Raw genomic sequence first — 21,821 nt, forward strand, 5'->3', positions numbered from 1 at the left:
ATTGCCTGAATAGCACACCTAAATTTTCTTCTTGACCTTATTTTCTATTTATGCTTGGCTTACTCTCATACAAGTAATCTATTCAAATTCCAAGTCTTTTGAGTACATAAAGGAATTTTCACCTTTTTTGCAAGTGTATCAACATATCAATATTAATCATGAGAAACTACAAACATTCAACCTAAGTTATTTCCTGCAAGTAATACAGTATAATTTCATCTATATAACTCTTTGCTCTGTCTTAAACCTTGTGGAAAAAGTATATGTATAATATATTCCCAATTATTTGTCAAATTTTTGAGACAAACTTTTAAGGCTGTAATTGTGGATTAACTCATCCATGAATAATATTTCCAAGAGGTTGAAATCCATGGTCCGTAAGGGAGAGAGAAAAAATTATGAATATATTTTTTTCATACATATTCACTATTTCCTGCATTATTGGGATAGCATCAAAAACAAATGGCTGAGCCTTAGAGGAAAATATCCTCTTTTGGCCCCCTTCTCTGTCCTTCTTTTGTTAAAGCAAAACTGGAGGGAAGGATTTCCAGCCCCCTGCTGCACCCCTTTTAGTCACCTTCTTCGACAGCAACGAATATGTGGGCAGTATTCTTTCTCCCCTAAATCTATTTATATCTTATAGTATTTTGTTATTATACTTGATCGCTTTCACCCATGTCAGCAAGGTAGCACCAGGAAACATGAAAATGGCCCATCCACTCATATCCATTGACGTGCTGTCAATGCATTGAACCAGGGCATGTGAAGTGTCTGGGGTAAACCATGGAAAGTTCTGTGGGACCTGGATGTGGAAAGGGAGCTGTGGTTTTGGTGCATTATTACATGACAGCTAGAGACTGAGTGTGAACGAATGGGGCCTTTGTTGTCTTCCTAGCGCTCCCTCGCGCACATGAGGGGGGAGGGGGTTGTTATTTCGTGTGTGGCAGGGTGGCAATGGGAATGAATAAAGGCAGACATTATGAATTATGTACATGTGTATATATGTATATGTCTGTGTGTATATATATGTATACGTTGAGATGTATAGGTATGTATATGTGCTCCCTTTCCACATCCAGGCCCCACAGAATTTTCCATGTTTTACCCCAGAAGCTTCACATGCTCTGGTTCAATCCACTGACAGCACGTCGACCCTGGTATACCGCATCATTCCAATTCACTCTATTCCTTGCATGCCTTCCACCCTCCTGCATGTTCAGGCCCTGATCATTTAGAATCTTTTTCACTCCATCCTTCCACCTCCAATTTGGTCTCCCACTTCTCTTCGTTCCCTCCACCCCTAACACATATATCCTCTTTGTCAATCTTTCCTCTCTCATTCTCTCCATGTGATAAAACCATTTCAATACACCCTCTTCTGATCTCTCAACCACACTCATTTTATTACCACACATCTCCCTTACCTTTTCATTACTTACTCGATGAAACCACTTCACACCACGTATTGTCCTCAAACTTCTCATTTCCAACACATCCACCCTCCTCCCCACAACCCTATCTATCACCCATGCCTCACAACCATATAACATTGTTGGAACCACTATTCCTTCAAACATACCCATTTTTGCCTTCCGAGATAACGTTCTCGCCCTCCACACATTTTCCAACGATCCCAGAACCCCCCCCCCCCCCCCCCCACACACACACACACACACACACACACACACACACACACACACACACACACACACACACACACACCCTCTGACTCACTTCCACTTCCATGGTTCCATCCGCTGCCAAATCCACTCCCAGATATCTAAAACACTTCACTTCCCCAGTTTTTCTCCATTCAAACTTACCTCCCAATTTACTTGTCCCTCAAACCTGCTGAACCTAATATCCTTGCTCTTCTTCAAATTTGCACTCAACTTTCTTCTTTCACAAACTTTACAAAACTCAGTCACCAACTTCTGCAGTTTCTCACCCAGCGCTGTGTCATCAGCGAACAACAACTGACTCACTTCCTAAGCCCTGTCATCCTCAACAGACTGCATACTTGCCCCTCTCTCCAAAACTCTTGCATTCACCTCCCTAATCACCCCATCCATAAACAAATTAAACAACCACGGAGACATCTCACACCCCTGCCACAAACTGACAATCACTGGGAACCAATCACTTTCCTCTCTTCCTACTTGCACACATGCCTTACATTCCCAATAAGAGCTTTTCATCACTTCTAGCTGCTTAAATTCTACACCCTATACTGTTAAGACCTTCCACAAAGCATCTCTATCAACCCTATCATATGCCTTTCCAGATCCATAAATGCTACAAACAAATCCATCTGCTTTCCTAAGTATTTCTCACATACATTCTTCAAAGCAAACACCTGATCCACACATCCTCTAACACTTCTGAAACCAGAGTGCTCTTCCCTAATTTGATGCTCTGTACATGCCTTGACCCTCTCAATCAATACCCTTCCATGTAATTGCCCAGGAATACTCAACAAACTTGTACTTCTGTAATTTGAACAATCACCTTTATCCCCTTTGCCTCTGCACAATGGCACTATGCATGCATTCTGCCAATCCTGAGGCACTTCACCATGAGCCATACATATAGTGAATATCCTCATCAACCAGGCAACAGCACAGTCATCCCCTTCTTTAATAAATTCCTTAGCAATACCATCCAAACCCATCACCTTGCCAGCTTTCATCTCCCACAAAGCTTTCACTTCCTCTTCTCTGTTTACCAAATCATTCTCCCTGACCCTCTCACTTTGCACACCACCTCAACCAAAACACAATATATCTCCCACTTTATCATCAAAAACATTCAACAAACCTCCAAAATACTCACTCCACCTCCCTCTCACTTCACTACTACTTGTTATTACCTCCCATTTGCCCCCTTCACTGATGTTCCCATTTGTTCTCTTGTCTTATGCACTTTATTTACCTCCTTCAAAAACATCTTTATATTCTCCCTAAAATTTGATGATACTCTCTCACCGCAACTCTCATTTGCCCTCCTTTTCACCTCTTGCACCTTTCTCTTGAGCTCTTGCCTCTTTCTTTTATACATCTCCCAATCATTTGCACTATTTCCCCTGCAAAAATCATACAAATGCCTCTCTCTTCTCTTTCGCTATTAATCTTACTTCTTCATCCCACCACTCACTACCCTTTCTAATCTGCCCACATCCCACCTTTCTCATGCCACAGGCATCTTTTGCACAAGCCATCACTAGTTCCCTAAATACATCCCATTCCTCCCCCACTCCCCTTACGTCCTTTGCTCTCATCTTTTTCATCCTGCACTCAATCTCTCCTGGTACTTCCTCACACAAATCTCCTTCCCAAGCTCACTTACTCTCACCACTCTCTTCACTCCAACATTCTCTCTATTTTTCTGAAAATCTCTACATATCTTCACCTTCACCTCCACAAGATAATGATCAGACATCCTTCCAGTTGCCCCTCTCAGCACATTAACATCCATAAATCTCTCTTTCACACACCTATTAATGAACACATAATCCAATAAGGCTCTCTGGCCATCTCTCCTACTTACATAAGTATACTTATGTATATCTCTCTTTTTAAACCAGGTATTCCCAATCACCAGTCTTTTTTCAGTACACAAAATCTACAAGCTCTTCACCATTTCCCTTTACAACACTGAACAACCTATGCACATCAGTTATACCCTCAACTGCCACATTACTCACCTTTGCATTCAAATCACCCATCACTATAACCCAATCTCATGCATCAAAGCTGCTGACACACTCACTCAGCTGCTCCTAAAACACTTGTCTCTCATGATCTTTCCTCTCATGACCAGTTGTATAGGCACCAATAATCACCCATCTTTCTCCATCTACTTTCAGTTTCACCCATATCAATCTAAAGTTTACTTTCTTACACTCTATCACATACTCCCATAACTCCTGCTTCAGGAGTAGTGCCACTCCTTCCTTTGCTCTTGTCCTCTCACCAACCCCTGATTTTACTCCCAAGACATTCCCAAACCACTCTTCCCCTTTATCCTTGAGTTTCAGTTCACTCAGAGCCAAAACATCCAAGTTCCTTTCCTCAAACATACTACCTATCTCTCCTTTTTTCTCATCTTGGTTACATCCACACACATTTAGACACCCCAATCTGAGCCTTCGAGGAGAATGAGCACTCCCCGCATGACTCCTTCTGTTTCCTGTATTAGCAAGGTGGTGCTAGGAATAGATGAAAATAGGCCTCATCTGCTCAAATTCATCCTCTTCCTTTCATGTGCAAAGCACTGAAACCACAGCTCTCTATTCAAGTCTAGGCCCCACAGACCTTTCAATGGTTTACCCCCGGATGCTTCACATGACCTGGTTCAGTCAGTTGACTATACATCACCCCAGTATACCGCAACGTTCCAATTCAATCTATCCTGTACACGCCTTTCACAGGCCTTGAGTGCTCAAATATTTTTCACTCCATCCTTCCATCTTCAATTTGGTCCCCTGTTCTCCTTGTTCCCTCCACTTCTAACACATATATGCTCTTCGTCAACCTTTCCTCATTCATTCTCTCCAAATGACTACACCATTTCAGCACACCTTGTACTCTCTCAAACACACTTTTTTTTATTACCACACATATCTCTTACCTTTCATTACTTAATCAATAACCACTTCACAAAACATATTCTCCTCAGACATTTAGTTTCCAACACATCCACCCTCCACACCCACAACCTTATCAATAACTCATGCATTGCACTGATACAATATTGTTGGGACTAATATTCCTTCAAACATGCTCATTCTTGCCCTCCCAGATAACATTCTCTCTTTCCACACATTCTTCAGTGCTCCCAGAACCTTCGTTCCCTTCCCTAAGACTCACTTCCGCTTCCATGGTTCCATTTGTTGCCATGTCCACTCCTAGACATCTAAAACACTTCACTTCCTTCAATTTTCTCCAGTCAAGCTCACACCCTAAATAACCTGTCCCTCAATCCCTGCTGAACCTAATAACCTTGCTAAATTTAATTCATGTTTACTCTCAACTTCCTCCTTTTACACACTCTTCCAAACTCAATCACATTTACCTCCCTCGCCACCCAATCCACAAACAAACTTAACAACCATGGTGACATCACACACCCCTGCCACATATGCCTTCTCCAGATCAATAAACGCGGCATACAAATCCATCTGGTTTTCTAAATATTTCCTACACACTTTCTATAAAGGAAACACCTGATCCACACATCCTCCACTACTTCTGAAAACAAACTGTTACCCCCGAGTCTGATGCTCTGTACTCACCTTCACCTCTCAATCAATAGTCTCACATACAAGTTATGAGGTGTACTCAACATACTTATAACTCTGTAGCTTGAATACTCACATTTATCCCCCTTACCTCTATACAGTGGAACTAGAGAAGCATTTTACCAATTTTTACCAATTTTACCAATCCTCAGGCCCTTCACCATGATCCATACATACAATGAAAATCCTTATCAACCCAATCAATAAAAACAATCACCCCCATTCTTAATAAATTCAACAGCAATACCATCCACTCCAGCCATCTTACCACATCTCATCTTACACAAGGCTTTCACCATATACATGCACATACATATACATATAAACACATGTACATATTCATATGTGCTCGCCTTCATCCATTTCTGGTGCCACCCCACCCCACAGGAAACAGCATTGCTACCTCCTGCATCAGCAAGGTAGTGCCAGAAAACAGACAAAAGATAGCCACATTTGTTCACACTCAGTTTCTAGCTATTATGTGTAATGCTCTGAAACCACAACTCCCTATCCACATCCAGGCCCCACAAACCTTTCCATTGTTTACCCCAGATATTTCACATGCCCTGGTTCAATCCACTAACAACACATTGACCCCAGTATACCACATCGTTCCTATTCACTCTATCTTTTGCATGCCTCCTCACTGTCCTGCATGTTCAAGCTACAATTGCTCAAAATCTTTTCTACTTCATCCTTTCAACTCCAATTTGGTCTCTCACTTTTCCTTGCCCCCTCCACCTCTGACATGTATATATATCCGGATTCTTTGTTAAGCTCTCCTCACTCATTCTCTCCAATTAATTTCAACACACCCTCTATTGTATCATTTTCCAAAAAGAGGAACAGAACAAGGAGCCATGCTAGGAATTTTCCCTCTAAGGCTCTGTCATCTGTTCTTGACACTACCTGACTCATGCAGGAGAGAGAGAGAGAGAGAGAGAGAGAGAGAGAGAGAGAGAGAGAGAGAGAGAGAGAGAGAGAGAGAGAGAGAGAGAGAGAGAGAGAGAGAGAGAGAGAGAGAGAGAGAGAGAGAGAGAGAGAGAGAGAGAGAGAGAGAGAGAGAGAGAGAGAGAGAGAGAGAGAGAGAGAGAGAGAGAGAGAGAGAGAGAGAGAGAGAGAGAGAGAGAGAGAGAGAGAGAGAGAGAGAGAGAGAGAGAGAGAGAGAGAGAGAGAGAGAGAGAGAGAGAGAGAGAGAGAGAGAGAGAGAGAGAGAGAGAGAGAGAGAGAGAGAGAGAGAGAGAGAGAGAGAGAGGAGAGAGAGAGAGAGAGAGAGAGAGAGAGAGAGAGAGAGAGAGAGAGAGAGAGAGAGAGAGAGAGAGAGAGAGAGAGAGAGAGAGAGAGAGAGAGAGAGAGAGAGAGAGAGAGAGAGAGAGAGAGAGAGAGAGAGAGAGAGAGAGAGAGAGAGAGAGAGAGAGAGAGAGAGAGAGAGAGAGAGAGAGAGAGAGAGAGAGAGAGAGAGAGAGAGAGAGAGAGAGAGAGAGAGAGAGAGAGAGAGAGAGAGAGAGAGAGAGAGAGAGAGAGAGAGAGAGAGAGAGAGAGAGAGAGAGAGAGAGAGAGAGAGAGAGAGAGAGAGAGAGAGAGAGAGAGAGAGAGTTACCAATGTAATGTAAACATTCACCTAAAGGTGTTTGTAAATCTGAGTCTTAAAGGTGGAGAGATTTTGAGAAGATGGAAAGACAAAAGGAGGAAGAGAATTCCAAAGCTTAGCAGTTAAAATGAAGAAAGAGGTATCACAATGGTCAATTCTCAAGTGGCTGGCCTCCACAAAGAAACTGGAAAGCAACACCCAGCTATATACTTCACATCCAAGCCTTGGGGAAATGGATGCATGCAGAAAGTTCATGAGATTCTATTTTAGTGCATTTAGTGATTTCATGCAATGTGTACTGCGGGTCCATTAAGTGCAGCAAGGAACCAACACTCAACTTTGGAAAAGTTTTTCTCTCAGTATATGGCATATTTTGTTTTATCTTTTTTATTTTTGGGTTAACAATGAATAAAGTAGTACATATTAGCACTTTAACTAACCTCATACCATACAGTACTACTCTGTCTAAAGTTTCATATTACATGTACCTGAGGAAGGGAAGCTGTTACAGATATAGGGCAACTGGTTCTCAAAAACAGCTTATAAGTATATGAAACTCTTGATATGAGGCAAAAAGATGATAGCCACATCCTACTAAACACTATACCTTAACACAACACCAAGAAGTAACACTATCTCAACAGAGTCCTAGTGGGAAAGTCACAACCTGATTAACAAAACATCATTCTTAAAGCCATGCCCTATTTCATTAAGACAATACAGGGTCAGAGCTAAATCCTAATCAGGATCACTTAACGCACCTCAACACAGCAAAATTTGAGTCACATTCCATTAATAATTTTACATTTCTGAACATTGTTGGCTGAAGGCCACAACTTTTGTGAGTGTGAGAAACAGCACCTCAACAAAACCCTAGGGTTGACAAACTATTCACAGATAATACTATATCTCAACATAGTATCACAATATCATAATATACACCTCAACACAGCAGTTGGATAACAGCATGTCTAGCACCGAGGATAACTCAATATAGTACCAAGGCAAGCAATATGACTCCTTCAACAGATGTATTTCTGAAAAGCGAAAGTGAGATTTAACCCATTCATGCAAAAGACTGCAAGTGAACACGATGTAAAGGTGGAAGCCACACCCTGGCATATCTCAACACAACAACCTTGGCTGATATATGTTTGCCATGCTGGGATCTAACTACTCCTCTGCAGTGTTCTTAGCTGATGTATGTGAGCCATGATGGAATATGACAGCTCCCCAATGTCCCTGGCTGATGCCAAAAAAGCCAGACTAGAATTCAAGTGTCCCACAGCTAATATCCTGTAAGCCACACTGGAGTCTGATCATTCCTTTCCACTGTCCTTGGCTGATACACGTAAACTGCACTGAGATATGATTAAGCATTAATTACTTGTAAGCTACATTGTGATATGATTAAGTGTTAATCAGGGAATCCCTTTTGTGACAAAGACTGATGTATGGATAGTCAAATCTGATAGTTCCTCCCTCTACCTATGCTATCATTTATTGGAAATTACTCAAGCAAGTGCACATGGTGATTGGCTAAGAAGATAGGTTTAATGGAAGGATGAGGAAGGTAGTGGGGGTTATCACACCACTTTTACTCCAATAACCACAATGAGTTATATTGAATATCTTCATGAAAAATTCCTATTCTGTCATTCAGTGAAATATTCTATATCAAATACATCTTATTCATCACTACACAAAGGTCTCAGCCTCAACTTACAATTGGGTTATGTTTCTGGAAAACCTGTCAAGTCAAATGCTTCACAAATCAAACCACTGAAACTCATGTTATGAATGGGCTTACACTCCTGACCAAACAATTTCCTGATCTAACCCTTATGAATGCACTATACTGTACTAGAAAAAAATTATCTTATGACTCACACAAAGAACCACATTCTGCTATAATGTAAGAAAACCTACTGAAAAAGGTACTGTACTGAAATAAGGTGACGAGGACTTCAGATGATGCTGGTGTGGGATGAAGTGGACTAAGAGTTACTGGAAGGGAGTGGAAGTGGTACTAGGGTTACCTACATCACCCCCAGGATAACCTGATTCAGTAACTGTTGCTGCATTATAGGTAATGCAGATGACACTTAATAGACTTAGCATAAAACATGGTGATGAGAGCATGAGAATTAGAGGTAAAGATGAGTGGAATGAGAATGGAATAAGGACCACTGGGAGAAAAAAGGAGAGTCCTAGGCTTGTCTCTGTTTCCCCCAGATTCATTTGATCCAGCAATTGTTTCAAATGGAGGAAAAATTGTCTTTGGCATTTTGAAAAAGCCGTCCAATGTTAGCAGTGTGGCACATCCCTTTCTTAATATAACTCTCCTTGAAACCACAGAAAAAAAATCTTCAAACCCTATAGAGAACACTAGGAAAAGCTGTCTGCTAGCAAGTAGGATACATACACATTTTGTCAGATGTGGAATATGAAATGAATAGTTCTTACAGTGATATCAGTGAAGTGTGCATTATAAATACATAAGTTAAAATATCCTGACATATAATTTATCAAAAGCAGATCATCTAATTCATTATAACAACACGAGCCAGACTTGAAGACATGGCTATAATCATAAATTTCTGGTCTTCTAAGCACCTCTAATTCAATCTCAAGAATGACAGCTTTACTTCATGTACTCCCATGAGTATCTTTAAAAGTCCTTTCAAACACACTGAAATGCTCACTCACTGTGGATGCAGTAAAAAGTGGGGTGGCAGTGAACAAATAAAATGGAATTTTGCTGTGACACTATCAAAAAATGCATAAGTACAAAAATACCTCAAAATATGATATGTTTAATCATTACAGAATAAATAAGACATTAAAAGCACAGAGGAAGAAAATTTTCATTTTCTTTAATATGTCAAGTTGAAGCAGTGTCATAAGGTGATACAATTTACCATGATTATAAAGTGTTGCAAGTCTGAAGTATCACCAAACAAAACATCACATCTTGAAGAACTGGTGTACAGGTGACCAACATAATTAGGGAAGATGTTATCAATTCAACAGCACCTCTATAACTGCCTTATTATGCTGTCATGGCATTAAATAAATGTCATGGTGAAACATATCTACTTAAAATTGGCAGTATTGAAAGAACTCAAGAAAATACTCTCTTATTCTATATTCTAAACCATGAAAATAGGATATTTCACAAATATCATTTTATTGGAGCATCATTTACACAAAAATGAAAACAGTTATAGGTACTTACAGGACTGCTACTGCATGAAACTAATTCTATGACATGCTCATGATAATGAGCAACTTAGAAACACAATAAGCAGTTTGATTTTAGAAAGCTAAGCAAAGACACAGTAGAAGCTGAAGAATATTAAAACATAACAGAAAAATGCAGAGCAAATGTTATAAATGGTGCATATGATGAACTACTTGGATCAACACAACAAACCTAGCTCCGACACATGCTTTGGACATCTCCATCAAGTGATGAACTACTAGGGTCTATATGACTATTCTAGCACAAACACTCATGCTGCGGACAACACCATCACACTAATCTGTATTATTACTTAATATGTTACCCACACTAAAAGCAGCAGAGGCATAGGTAGGTTTCCCTAACCATTAATTCATCTTTCCATCTCATATGAATCATAAATTTTATCATTACTTTACTATTGTAATTGTGAAAAATATAAATCTAATGTTTTTCAATTTTCTTAAACTATTCTACATCAGCAAATGAGAAAATACAAAATGTATCAAAATATTGCTCTTCTCGAACTAAGATTTGTTTCACTATCATGCTCCAAATCGATTTCAAACACCTTGCTCAACTTTAACTACCCTTCGAGTAGCATTCACTCCCACCAGACATCAGCCACTCTGAAAACGGCAATTTACCAACTAACATTAGCCACTCTCCATGTGGCACCTTCTTCCACCAAGCACCATTCACTCAAGTGCTACTTTCAATACCCAGTACTATCAAAAACCTACATATGTCTCCTCTCCTGCTTATCTGTGTTCAGGTAGTTAACAAAGGTTTTTCCTCTCACACATTCTAGTACAGGTCAATCAGAAGTAACTTCAACCAGTGAATCTCAACAGCACTCCTTATAAAGACTGTCAGAAGCAGTATATCCCTCCATATTCTTTCTCTTTCTACAGTCTGACAGTGCAGCAGAATACTGCAGTGAGCATTAGAAGTAGTACATTATGGTGTACACTTCCACTGTCCACATTCAGCAGCAGTGTACACTTCCATTTTCCAAAGTCAGCAGAAGTATATCTAAGAAAATTCTTCCATGTATTAGGACAATAACCTCTACTTTTGCAATAATGTTTTAACTTTGAAGATACTGAACCTATTCCTGATAATCCCAATTGTTAAGACAATGAACTCTGGTAATAACACGCTAATGCTTTGGGCAATGAATTTACATTTCTTCCTTTACTACTACATTTTTGGCTTGATTTAATGAATTCTCACATTTCATAAACACAAAATCACTTGTGTATTATACTGAACAACTACTATTGCTCCTGCATGCATAGTTTCTCTTCATTGAAGCTACTTCAATGTTGACATATACTTCTGATGAAACGAATGGCACTTTGTTATTACATCAAGTATGATCTACCATTATACATAAAAAAAAAACGCATAATCAAGATGGGGTTGTCATCATCACCACACGCATACCTGCCAGATGTAAAAGCTGTTCCATTTGCAGCGCCGAAGGTAGACAGCGTGACAGCTAGAGGCATGAGGAATGCTGCCCATCCTAGCACCCGATTGCCGAATGTCTAGCACAAGAAGGTTAATTGAAGACATTGAAAGAAATGCAGAAATGTTTCAGCTTTGACAGGTATAGAGCTTAGTAGCATATCTTAATAAAACAATTATACACACTGACTAATAGCCAAGACCTAAGTGTGCCAGGTAAATCACCAATCTAATGAGTGAGTCCCAAAGGCAAAATGAGAAACAGTATTATGTTTATATCCAGACAGTGAAAGAGTCTTAGCATCTGACTGGCAAACATCCCACAGAAGATTAAACAAAAGCATCAAAATGAATAGTGGTAATGCAGTGAACAGTACATGGTATGCAGCAGTTGTGGTGGCTCATCACTTGAGCAATAATTGAAAACCCGTATACAAGAAAAGCTTATTCAGTCATTTCACAGGGTAAAAAAAGCAGAGACAAAAATGAAGCAAACTATAATAATAAAAAAATACCAATGAAAGGTTTCTGTGTTTAATAAAAGGGAATAAAATACAAAATATTTCATGATTCATGTACATACACATATAAATTCGAAATTACTGATGGTCATCTTCAAGGGAGGAACAGCCAAGAAAGTTGGAAAGACTACCACAATTACTGACCATCGTTTACTTGAGGTAAAACTCCTGACAACATGACAAAAGTGCCAAAGAATGAGATGATATGACATGATGAAGACCTAATTCATGCCAATAAAGGAGACATGATACAGCAAGAGTGAACCTGTGGTAATGAATAAGATTTGATTAAATAACACTAGGTTCAAACCTAATTTGTTTTAAATTCAAAATATTATGTTCCTGTGTTTGATTAACTGACTGCCATGGAACAAATGTAGAGTGTAATAATTTTCTGATATGTTGGTTTGAAACTGAAAAACCTTTTCTCTTCAGGGCAGTGTCCCAAGAACATGAGAGATTCCCTATGATATTCCCAACCTTCAATGTTCCCAGTGAAAAGGGCTGGCCTTTTCCATCTTTGCCATCCACTCAACTATGGTAGTGGCAGCTCATATGTTTTTAGCTTGCAATCAGCAAATCAGAGACCACAGTGGAGATGATATCATTGGCAATCCTTCTGACTGTCCAAAAGCTCAGAATTCATGGATCAAGGGTGTCACCCTAAGAGTGGTCACACTTGGTACACAGAAAAGTTTGACTAAAAATGGTTTGGGAAGATATAAAATGGTAACAAAATAAGAAAAGGAATATTAGAAACAGTGTCTAGAAAAAAGATATTTCAATTTCTAAAAACTACTTTCTTTTCCACTCAAGTCTGTCCTGTAATCCTGATATCATATCTACATGAAGGAGGAGAGTTTTGAGTAAACTTTCCAGATCAGATTGAACTAAAAGAATATCTTCAATGGTGGTTCCGAGGCCCAATGGAATTTGTTTCTCCTGAAAGAGGAGTCCACAGAGCCACACAGGGTAGATGTGTAAATTAAGATAATATGTAATGAAGGTCATAGGTAGAGACAAAAATCATTTCTTGATTTCCTTCAATGAAAGATTTCTGAGGAGGCATATGGTAGAGGCTATCTTTTTGAAACCATGTGCTGTAGCATAAATCCCGAGTTGAACCAATAATATAAATTTCATAATCCATATATAGATATTCTTTGCTAAAAGGGCTCTTTTGATTGAGGTTCCACGGTGCATCTACCAGCAGGGAAAACAGGTAATAAAGTATTTTGATGTGTGTGTGTCTATGTCCAGAGAATGCTATGAGTGTGTTGCATTTCTAGCCATGGTTTTGAGAATCCATACTCAAAATAATGGACACTACATTCCTGACCAAGTCATGGAGATAAGAGAATCAGCAGTATTTTCTCCTACATGAGCACTGCATTGGCAGGGATTACTTCTAGCCAAGCCTTGTGGGATCCAGCAAAATGGAGGCATGAAGATGCACACAGTGATGTGCAAGTGAGGTAACCTTATCACCCAAGCATTGTCACCTGTGCTCTGGCTGAGGTGTTCTATCTTACTATGAAATAAAGAAACACCATAAGTGATCTCAATGCATCACAAACTTATGATAACTTTAACCTATTTGTTTCTTTATGCCCTCAGATACAGCCTCTGAGCATAAAGCTAGTGATGTGAGTTGTTCTAACAAAAGTACAGCAAGGAAAAAGATGTCTTTACAGAAAAAAAGTGGCCTCATTTAATCGCCATGGACATGGTTACAGTGCACAGTCTGTTTAGAGGTATTTAAGCATTAGTGAGTCAATAGTGTGAATCACATAGAAATAATAGACAGCCTTTTGTGTAACACAGCTAGCTGGCTGCTATGTAGGAGTAGAGAGGTCAAGTACTACCATTGCTCCATACAGCATTATATCATATTTTCTTTGCTATGCAATTTTGTTCATCATTCTTTATAACTTCTGTACAGACAATCAATAGTGTTCATAACAGGACTTAAGATATGTTTCTTAAGGGTCACTCTCCAACCCCTTATTTCCCATATGGCTAACATCTTACCAACTGCATTTCTACCAAATATGGGGTCTTCCAAGAACATAAACCCCACAGTTGGCAAGGAACCTCTGCATACATTACTATTTTCTAAAACAGTGATCAAAGTACACAAAGTAAACCAACCACTTAATGAGCTTAATAATCATGATAAAAAGAAAGAAAAGGGATACTGATTCATGGGATGGAAAAGAATGGTCTAGTTGCATTCATCATGTCAGCACATGATCCTAAACAATTCTGAGATGTTGGGCTGCTGGAAGGATTCGGTAAATGATGTCAATTGTCTTAAACACTTGACTGGCTGACGTGAACCCAAAATGAGTAAGTTGCCATACCTGTGGTTGAGCAGATAGTGAAGGGTAAGTAAACACAGAGGTTTGGAAGGTCCTAGCCCTAATTTTCCTATAGAATATTCACAAAAATCTCATATGCTTACCAGACAGTTTGCAAAGGAGAAAAAACAGGTAATTCATATCACATTCTGCAATTTTTACCTCTGCAACATAAATAATAACATTGTGAACTTTTCAATATGCAGTAAGAAAATCTATCACTAGTAACTTACGAAACCTTCACATATAAATAAAAGTGACAAACGAGTACTTGCAGGGTAAGGAGTAAGATGCTGGGACAAGGATGGCTCTCTCTGCACTTCTACAATTTTCTAAGATAAGTAATATTAAGTTATGGATGAAGAATGACTGGCTGCCAAGGGAATCCCGAGAATTCAGATATGCAACACTTAACATATCACACTGTTCTTTACCCTTTCACTGCAGCAGTTCCAGTATCCAATGTGGGATAGTCTCAAATGTTCTTCAAAATTTCCTCCAAAATATTGTTATCATAATTAACTAGACCATAATTTTCTAAATACAACAATATACATCTCAACCTCGTGAGAAATTCTTTACGTGCTACATGCCCCTTAGCTTACACTGTTCCACTGCTGGGTGTAAGGTACCCCAGATGTCCTGTCAGGCATACACAGTGGGATATGTGGTATTTTGGGAAGTATTTTCATCACAAATAAACAGGGGTGTTCATCACTAATGTCTATAATCTCTTTTAGAGGGTCATAGCTTCACAAATTATTACATAATGAGGGGGTGCCACAGAACAGGCAAATTAGAGGATACTGTGGCTGCCATAAAACAAACAAACTGGAAAATATAATATGGTTGACATAGAACAAGCAAGTTTAGGAATATACCATGGTTACCACAGAGAAAGAAAGCTGGGAATTACAGTTTACTACAGAACAAGCAAGCAGGGGAATGCACCACAGCTGCCGTAAAACATGGGTGCAAAGAGAAGCTGTGACTGTGGAAAGAGAAATCAAATAAAAGTTATGTAAACAAAAATCACAGAACAGTTAATGAAAGAATAGAAGAACAAAAAAGCTACTCTTTCCCTGTTAAGATTCACTCAACCAAAAATTGTTAAATTCATCACCTAAGTGACTTGTTAATAAAAGTCTCAAAAAGAAATACCATTAACTGACTCCACCTATATCAAGACACAAGATTCAAACTACATATTTGATAATGAGACTAGTTTTTGATTCCACCAATATGAACCAGACAATGGGATTAGACCAAACCTTATATAGCTAGAACCCAGGTTGAATTATAACCTGGTTTCATGTTACATTTATATTAATTGGACTTGCTTTAGTCAACTGTACACCTTCATCTACCAAATCAAAATACCATCCAGATGCTAATTCCAAAATATGATCCAAATACCCATGCTACACAGTAATTCATATCAATGGATCAGTGCTTTCATTCATAACTCATCCAGTGACTATACCAGTAATTCCTATCAGACTATGAAGTTTACACTTTTACTGGCTGGACAGTGTCAATGTTAATCTAGTCAACAAAAACAATAAAAAAGTAAAAACCCAACCTACTTAACTAAGATGTCAGGATAAATTACCATATCATTTCAATTATGGAATTAACTCACAAAATATGACAAACACAGACACAGAGCTGATGACACACTCAAATATCACAAACTCTCACTTAAAGTACATCCACATGATGTATATTATTATACTAGTGCTTGTGACTGGATGTTTCAATCAATAAAGTACTGTATCACAATCTCATGTATCCACCATATGATAGCTCTGACTATGCTGAGTTAGCATCCCATGTATCACCCAAACGTTACCTCTGAGTATCCTATGTTACTGTCTTGAGCACCATCTAAATGTTAGCTCTGAGCATCCTAGGTTAATATGAATAAGGTTGCTATCTATTCTAGGCTACTGTCTCATGTATCATCTATATGTTACCTCTGAGTGTCTCCAGCATCATCTAAGTGTTAGTTCTGAGCATTCTAGATTAATATGAACTTGGTTATTCTCTAATCCAAGCTACTGTCTCATGTATCAAATTATTAAACTCTGGGTGTTCTAAGCATCTCATCTACTGTCTCATGTATCACCTAGATATTGACTTAGACCATCCAGGCTATTGTCTGCATGTATCACCCACATGTTGGCTCTACATGGGCCAGGCTACTGTCCCATGTATCACTATATGTTAGCTCTGACTGCATTAGGCTACTGTAACAAACATCATTCAAGTCATTGTTATGAACGGACAAAACAGTATACTAATGTATCATTCAATGTTAGCACTAATCGGTATTCTTAAGTACAGTAACACCCAGTGATAGCTCTGAGTGTACTAAACCCTGAATGTAACAAGTCTTATGTACTATCTAATGTTGGCTCTAAGTGTACTATGGTACTGCCTCATATATCACTGTAAGTTTCCAGCTCAGCTTGTCACATGTATTGCTCTGACAATTTTCAGTACATCTGGATATTGCGATCAATAAATCCCAGTGACTGAAAAACTGTAAAATACAATACACAACAATTTATACAAATGTTTACATTACACTTGTAAAAGTAAACTTTTCTGCATAACAAATCATGATTCATTTTATCATAATAAACATAGCACATATGCGTCACTGTGTATCTATCTACCAAGATAAGATAGTTAGGTGGGTGATCTATCTATCAACATATCTTTCAATGTCACCAAAGTTATCTTAGTACAAAATCAGATATTATGAGTACCCTCTGGTTGTTATCTGTCCCTCTCTGTAGAGTAGGAAAGTAGGGGGCTGAGGTTGGGGGGTCCAGGTTGTGTCCCCCAAGACCAAAAAGTATATGTCAGTGGCACATCTACCCACCAGTGGTAGGCATAGCTGTCCCAACTTGTAGGGAGGGTAGACAGTTACTTCCAGATTTCAGCTTTGTAACCTGAGGTACTGTGAAGGTGTGTGTTGATATCTCTATCCAAAATGTATGAGACAACTACCAAGTAATGGAAGGGAAACAATACATGATATAATTCTGAAGTAATGATATTACTCACTGAATAATTAAATTCAGTACAAAACCTTGGTAGCTTAGTATCCATATTTCTTCGTGAAAAAATTGACCACACCAATGTAAACCTAAAGAAAAATGTTGGGTATGAAAACTGAGAGATCCACATTTCTCCAGCAAAAATCTCTACAACCAATACAAACCACAAACACTGAAAAATCCTCAAAAGAAAGATAATCTTTTCATTCCACATGCTACTGTATTTGTATGGTGCCTCAATCAATTTTCAGTTGAATAAACAACCTCAAATATAAGAAGAAGGAACCACTGGCTGCCCTAGGCACTGACAGGATCATACCTATAATCATAAGATGTCCTCCTGCTTTCCATAACAATTACTCACAGTAAAACTACAGTATACAAAACAAAAAGGATTAATCACGTCTCAGAAGTGTTATCAATATATGACCTTCCACCTGTAATCAAGATGGTAGGCATCAGTCATTCATAAAGCTTCATTAACAGGAAGTGAACTACTTCCAGAAGAAGAGATTTGTCAATAGCATTTCCCCACTGGCATAGAGGAGAATTGAAAACTAGGAAACAAACCTTCCAGCTGTAAAGCAGGACCCATTGGCTGATCCGAAAGTGGACATCACTACAGAGCAGATCATGACGACCTGACCTGCTATCCCAAATAGCCGACCACCAAACAACTAATAAAAATCAAAAGAAAAGAATTAAAAGACAAAGATTGTTAGCTATGTTAATTAAGTGCAAATAAAGTAAAACAATCTAAGATGCAAATAATATTAGAAAGGGTACAAAATCAAAGCAAAAATGTTTCTATTTCTATATGAAAAATAAAACATACACTACAAAAATGCACTTTTCACATCATTAATCAATTTTGACTAAATGACACCAGGATAACTTTTTAGAGTTTCTATAATATCAAGGCTGCGCTACAATGAATAGTAGGGAAATGATGGACACCTTTTGGGTGAAAAGTTTCTCAATGAGACTTCATTCCTTTTTGTACAATGACAATGACACAACTTGTTAAAAGTGACTTTTCACTCATGGCATACTTGCATGCAGACAGAATCTGAAAATGCCCATGCATCATACATATGTACATCTATCTATCCATATATACATATATAGATGCTTGTGGCATGAGAAGTGTGGGAGGTGGGCAGATTAGAAAGGGTAGTGAGTGGTGGGATAAAGAAGTAAGATTATTAGTGAAAGAGAAGATAGAGGCATTTGGACGATTTTTGCAGGGAAATAATGCAAATGACTGGGAGATATATAAAAGAAAGAGGCAGGAGGTCAAGAGAAAGGTGCAAGAGGTGAAAAAGAGGGCTAATGAGAGTTAGGGTGAGAGAATATTATTAAATTTTAGGGAGAATAAAAAGATGTTTTGGAAGGAGGTAAATAAAGTGCATAAGACAAGGGAATAAATGGGAACATCAGTGAAGGGGCAAATGGGGAGGTGATAACAAGTAGTGGTGACGTGAGGAGATGGAGTAAGTATTTGAAGGTTTGTTGAATGTGTCTGAGGATAGAGTGGCAGATATAGGGTGTTTTGGTCGAGGTGGTGTGCGAACAGAGAGGGTTAGGGAGAATGATTTGGTAAACAGGGAAGAGGTAGTAAAAGCTTTGTGGGAGATGAAAGCCGGCAAGGCAGCGGGTTTGGATGGTACTGCAGTGTAATTCATTAAGAAAGGGGGTGACTGTTGTTGACTGGTTGGTAAGGTTATTCAATGTATGTATGACTCATGGTAAGGTGTCTGAGGATTGGTGGAATGCTTGCATAGTGCCATTGTACAAAGGCAAAGGGGATAAAGGTGAGTGCTCAAATTACAGAAGTATAAGTTTGTTGAGTATTCCTGGGAAATTATATGGGAGGGTATTGATTGAAAGGGTGAAGGCATGTACAGAGCATCAGATTGGGGAAAAGCAGTGTGGTTTCAGAAGTGGTAGAGGATGTGTGGATCAGGTGTTTGCTTTGAAGAATGTATGTGAGAAATACTTAGAAAAGCAAATGGATTTGTATGTAGCATTTATGGATCTGGAGAAGGCATATGATAGAGTTGATAGAGATGCTCTGTGGAAGGTATTAAGAATATATGGTGTGGGAGGCAAGTTGTTAGAAGCAGTGAAAAGGTTTTATCGAGGATGTAAGGCATGTGTACGAATAGGAAGAGAAGAAAGTGATCATTTCTCAGTGATTGTCGGTTTGCGGCAGGGTGCATGATGTCTCCATGGTTGTTTAATTTGTTTATGGATGGGGTTGTTAGGGAGGTGAATGCAAGAGTTTTGGAAAGAGAGGCAAGTATGCAGTCTGTTGTGGATGAGAGAGCTTGGGAAGTGAGCCAGTTGTTGTTCACTGATGATACAGCGCTGGTGGCTGATTCGGGTGAGAAACTGTAGAAGCTGGTGACTGAGTTTGGTAAAGTGTGTGAAAGAAGAAAGCTGAGAGTGAATGTGAATAAGAGCAAGGTTATTAGGTACAGTAGGGTTGAGGGACAAGTCAATTGGGAGGTAAGTTTGAAAGCAGAAAAACTGGAGGAAGTGAAGTGCTTTAGATATCTGGGAGTGGATTTGGCAGCAGATGAAACCATGGAACTGGAAGTGAGTCACAGGGTGGAGGAGGGGGCAAAAGTTCTGGGAGCATTGAAAAATGTGTGGAAGGCGAAAATGTTATCTCGGAGAGCAAAAATGGGTATGTTTGAAGGAATAGTGGTTCCAACAATGTTACATGGTTGCAAGGTGTAGGCTATAGATAGAGTTGTGTGAAGGAGGGTGGATGTGCTGGAAATGAGATGCTTGAGTACAATATGTGGTGTGAGGTGGTTTGATCGAGTAAGTAATGTGAGGGTAAGAGAGATGTATGGTAATAAAAAGAGTGTGGTTGAGAGAGCAGAAGAGGGTGTTTTGAAATGGTTTTGTCACATGGAGAGAATGAGTGAGGAAAGATTGACAAAGAGGATATATGTATCAGGGGTGGAGGGAACGAGGAGAAGTGGGAGACCTAAATGGAGGTGGAAAGATAGAGTGAAAAAGACTTTGAGTGATCGGGGCCTGAACATGCAGGAAGGTGAAAGGCGTGCAAGGAATAGAGTGAATTGGAACGATGTGGTATACCGGGGTTGACGTGCTGTCAATGGATTAAACCAGGGAATGTGAAGCTTCTGGGGTAAACCATGGAAAGTTTTGTGGGGCCTAGATGTGGAAAGGGAGCTGTGGTTTCGGTGCATTATTACATGACAGCTAGAGACTGAGTGTGAACGAATGTGACCTTTGTTGTCTTTTCCTAGCGCTTCCTCGCGCACATGCGGGGGAGGGGGTTTTCATTTCATGTGTGGCAGGGTGGCGACGGGAATGAATAAGGGCAGACAGTATGAATTACATACATGTGTATATATGTATATGTCTGTGTGTATATATATGTATACACTGAGATGTGTAGGTATGTATATGTGCGTGTGTGGATGTTTATGTAAATCCATGTGTATGTGGGTGGGTAGGGCCATTCTTTCGTCTGTTCCTTTGTGCTACCTCGCTAACGCGGGAGACATACATATATATGAAGAACACCCACATCAGCTAACATTAGTTCTCGAACCATAATGCATAATGCACCATAACCACAGCTCCCTATCCACAAACAGGCCTCATAGACCTTTCTATGGTTTGCCCCAGACACTTTATATGTTCTGGTTCAATCCACTGAAAGCACATCAACCCCAGTAGAACATATCTTTCCAATTCACTCCATCCTGTGAAAGCCTTTCACCCTCCTATATGTTCAGGCCCCAATCACTCAAAATCTTTTTTAGTTCATCCTCTCATCCCCGATTTGGTCTCCCCCTTCTCCTTGTTACCTCACCTTCTGACAAATATATCCTCTTTGTCAACCTTTCCTCACTCATTCTCTCCATATGTCCAAACCATTTCAGCACACCCTCTCTGCTCTCACAACTACGTGCTTTTTAGTACTACACATGCCTCTACCTTAGCTTAATCAAACCATCTCACACCACACATTGTCCTCAAACATTTTACTTCCAACACATGCACTTTCCTCTGCAGAGCCTTATCTATAGCCCATGCTATAGACCTAAGACCTTTGCCCCCACACTAACCCTGTGGTCCATTCCAACTCACATTTGCTGACATATTCATTCCTAGGTATCTAAAACATTCCACTTTCTCTAAGCTTTCGCCATTCAAACTTACACTTTCTCTTTTCACTGTTATCTCTCTGAGTATTATCTCTGATACTGTTCCCTTTG

At 39.3% G+C, this 21,821-nt stretch overlaps 1 protein-coding gene across 10 annotated transcripts in view; it reads right to left on the reverse strand.

Annotated features, from left to right (window-relative positions):
* Positions 1-21,821, reverse strand: part of sbm (L-type amino acid transporter sobremesa) — a 207,370-nt gene that overhangs the window by 14,084 nt on the left and 171,465 nt on the right. For 6 of the 10 annotated variants that reach the window (XM_071667114.1, XM_071667116.1, XM_071667110.1 and 3 more), the window contains one exon: positions 18,127-18,233. In XM_071667114.1, coding sequence (XP_071523215.1) covers positions 18,127-18,233 — 107 coding nt within the window. Of the gene's footprint in view, positions 1-11,583; positions 11,688-18,126; positions 18,234-21,821 lie in introns of all 10 variants that reach the window. The other 4 variants (XM_071667115.1, XM_071667117.1, XM_071667112.1 and 1 more) reach the window with 1 other exon arrangement.

This window comes from Panulirus ornatus, chromosome 11 (genome assembly GCF_036320965.1).
Source record: "Panulirus ornatus isolate Po-2019 chromosome 11, ASM3632096v1, whole genome shotgun sequence".
Classification (NCBI taxonomy): Eukaryota; Metazoa; Arthropoda; class Malacostraca; order Decapoda; family Palinuridae; genus Panulirus; species Panulirus ornatus.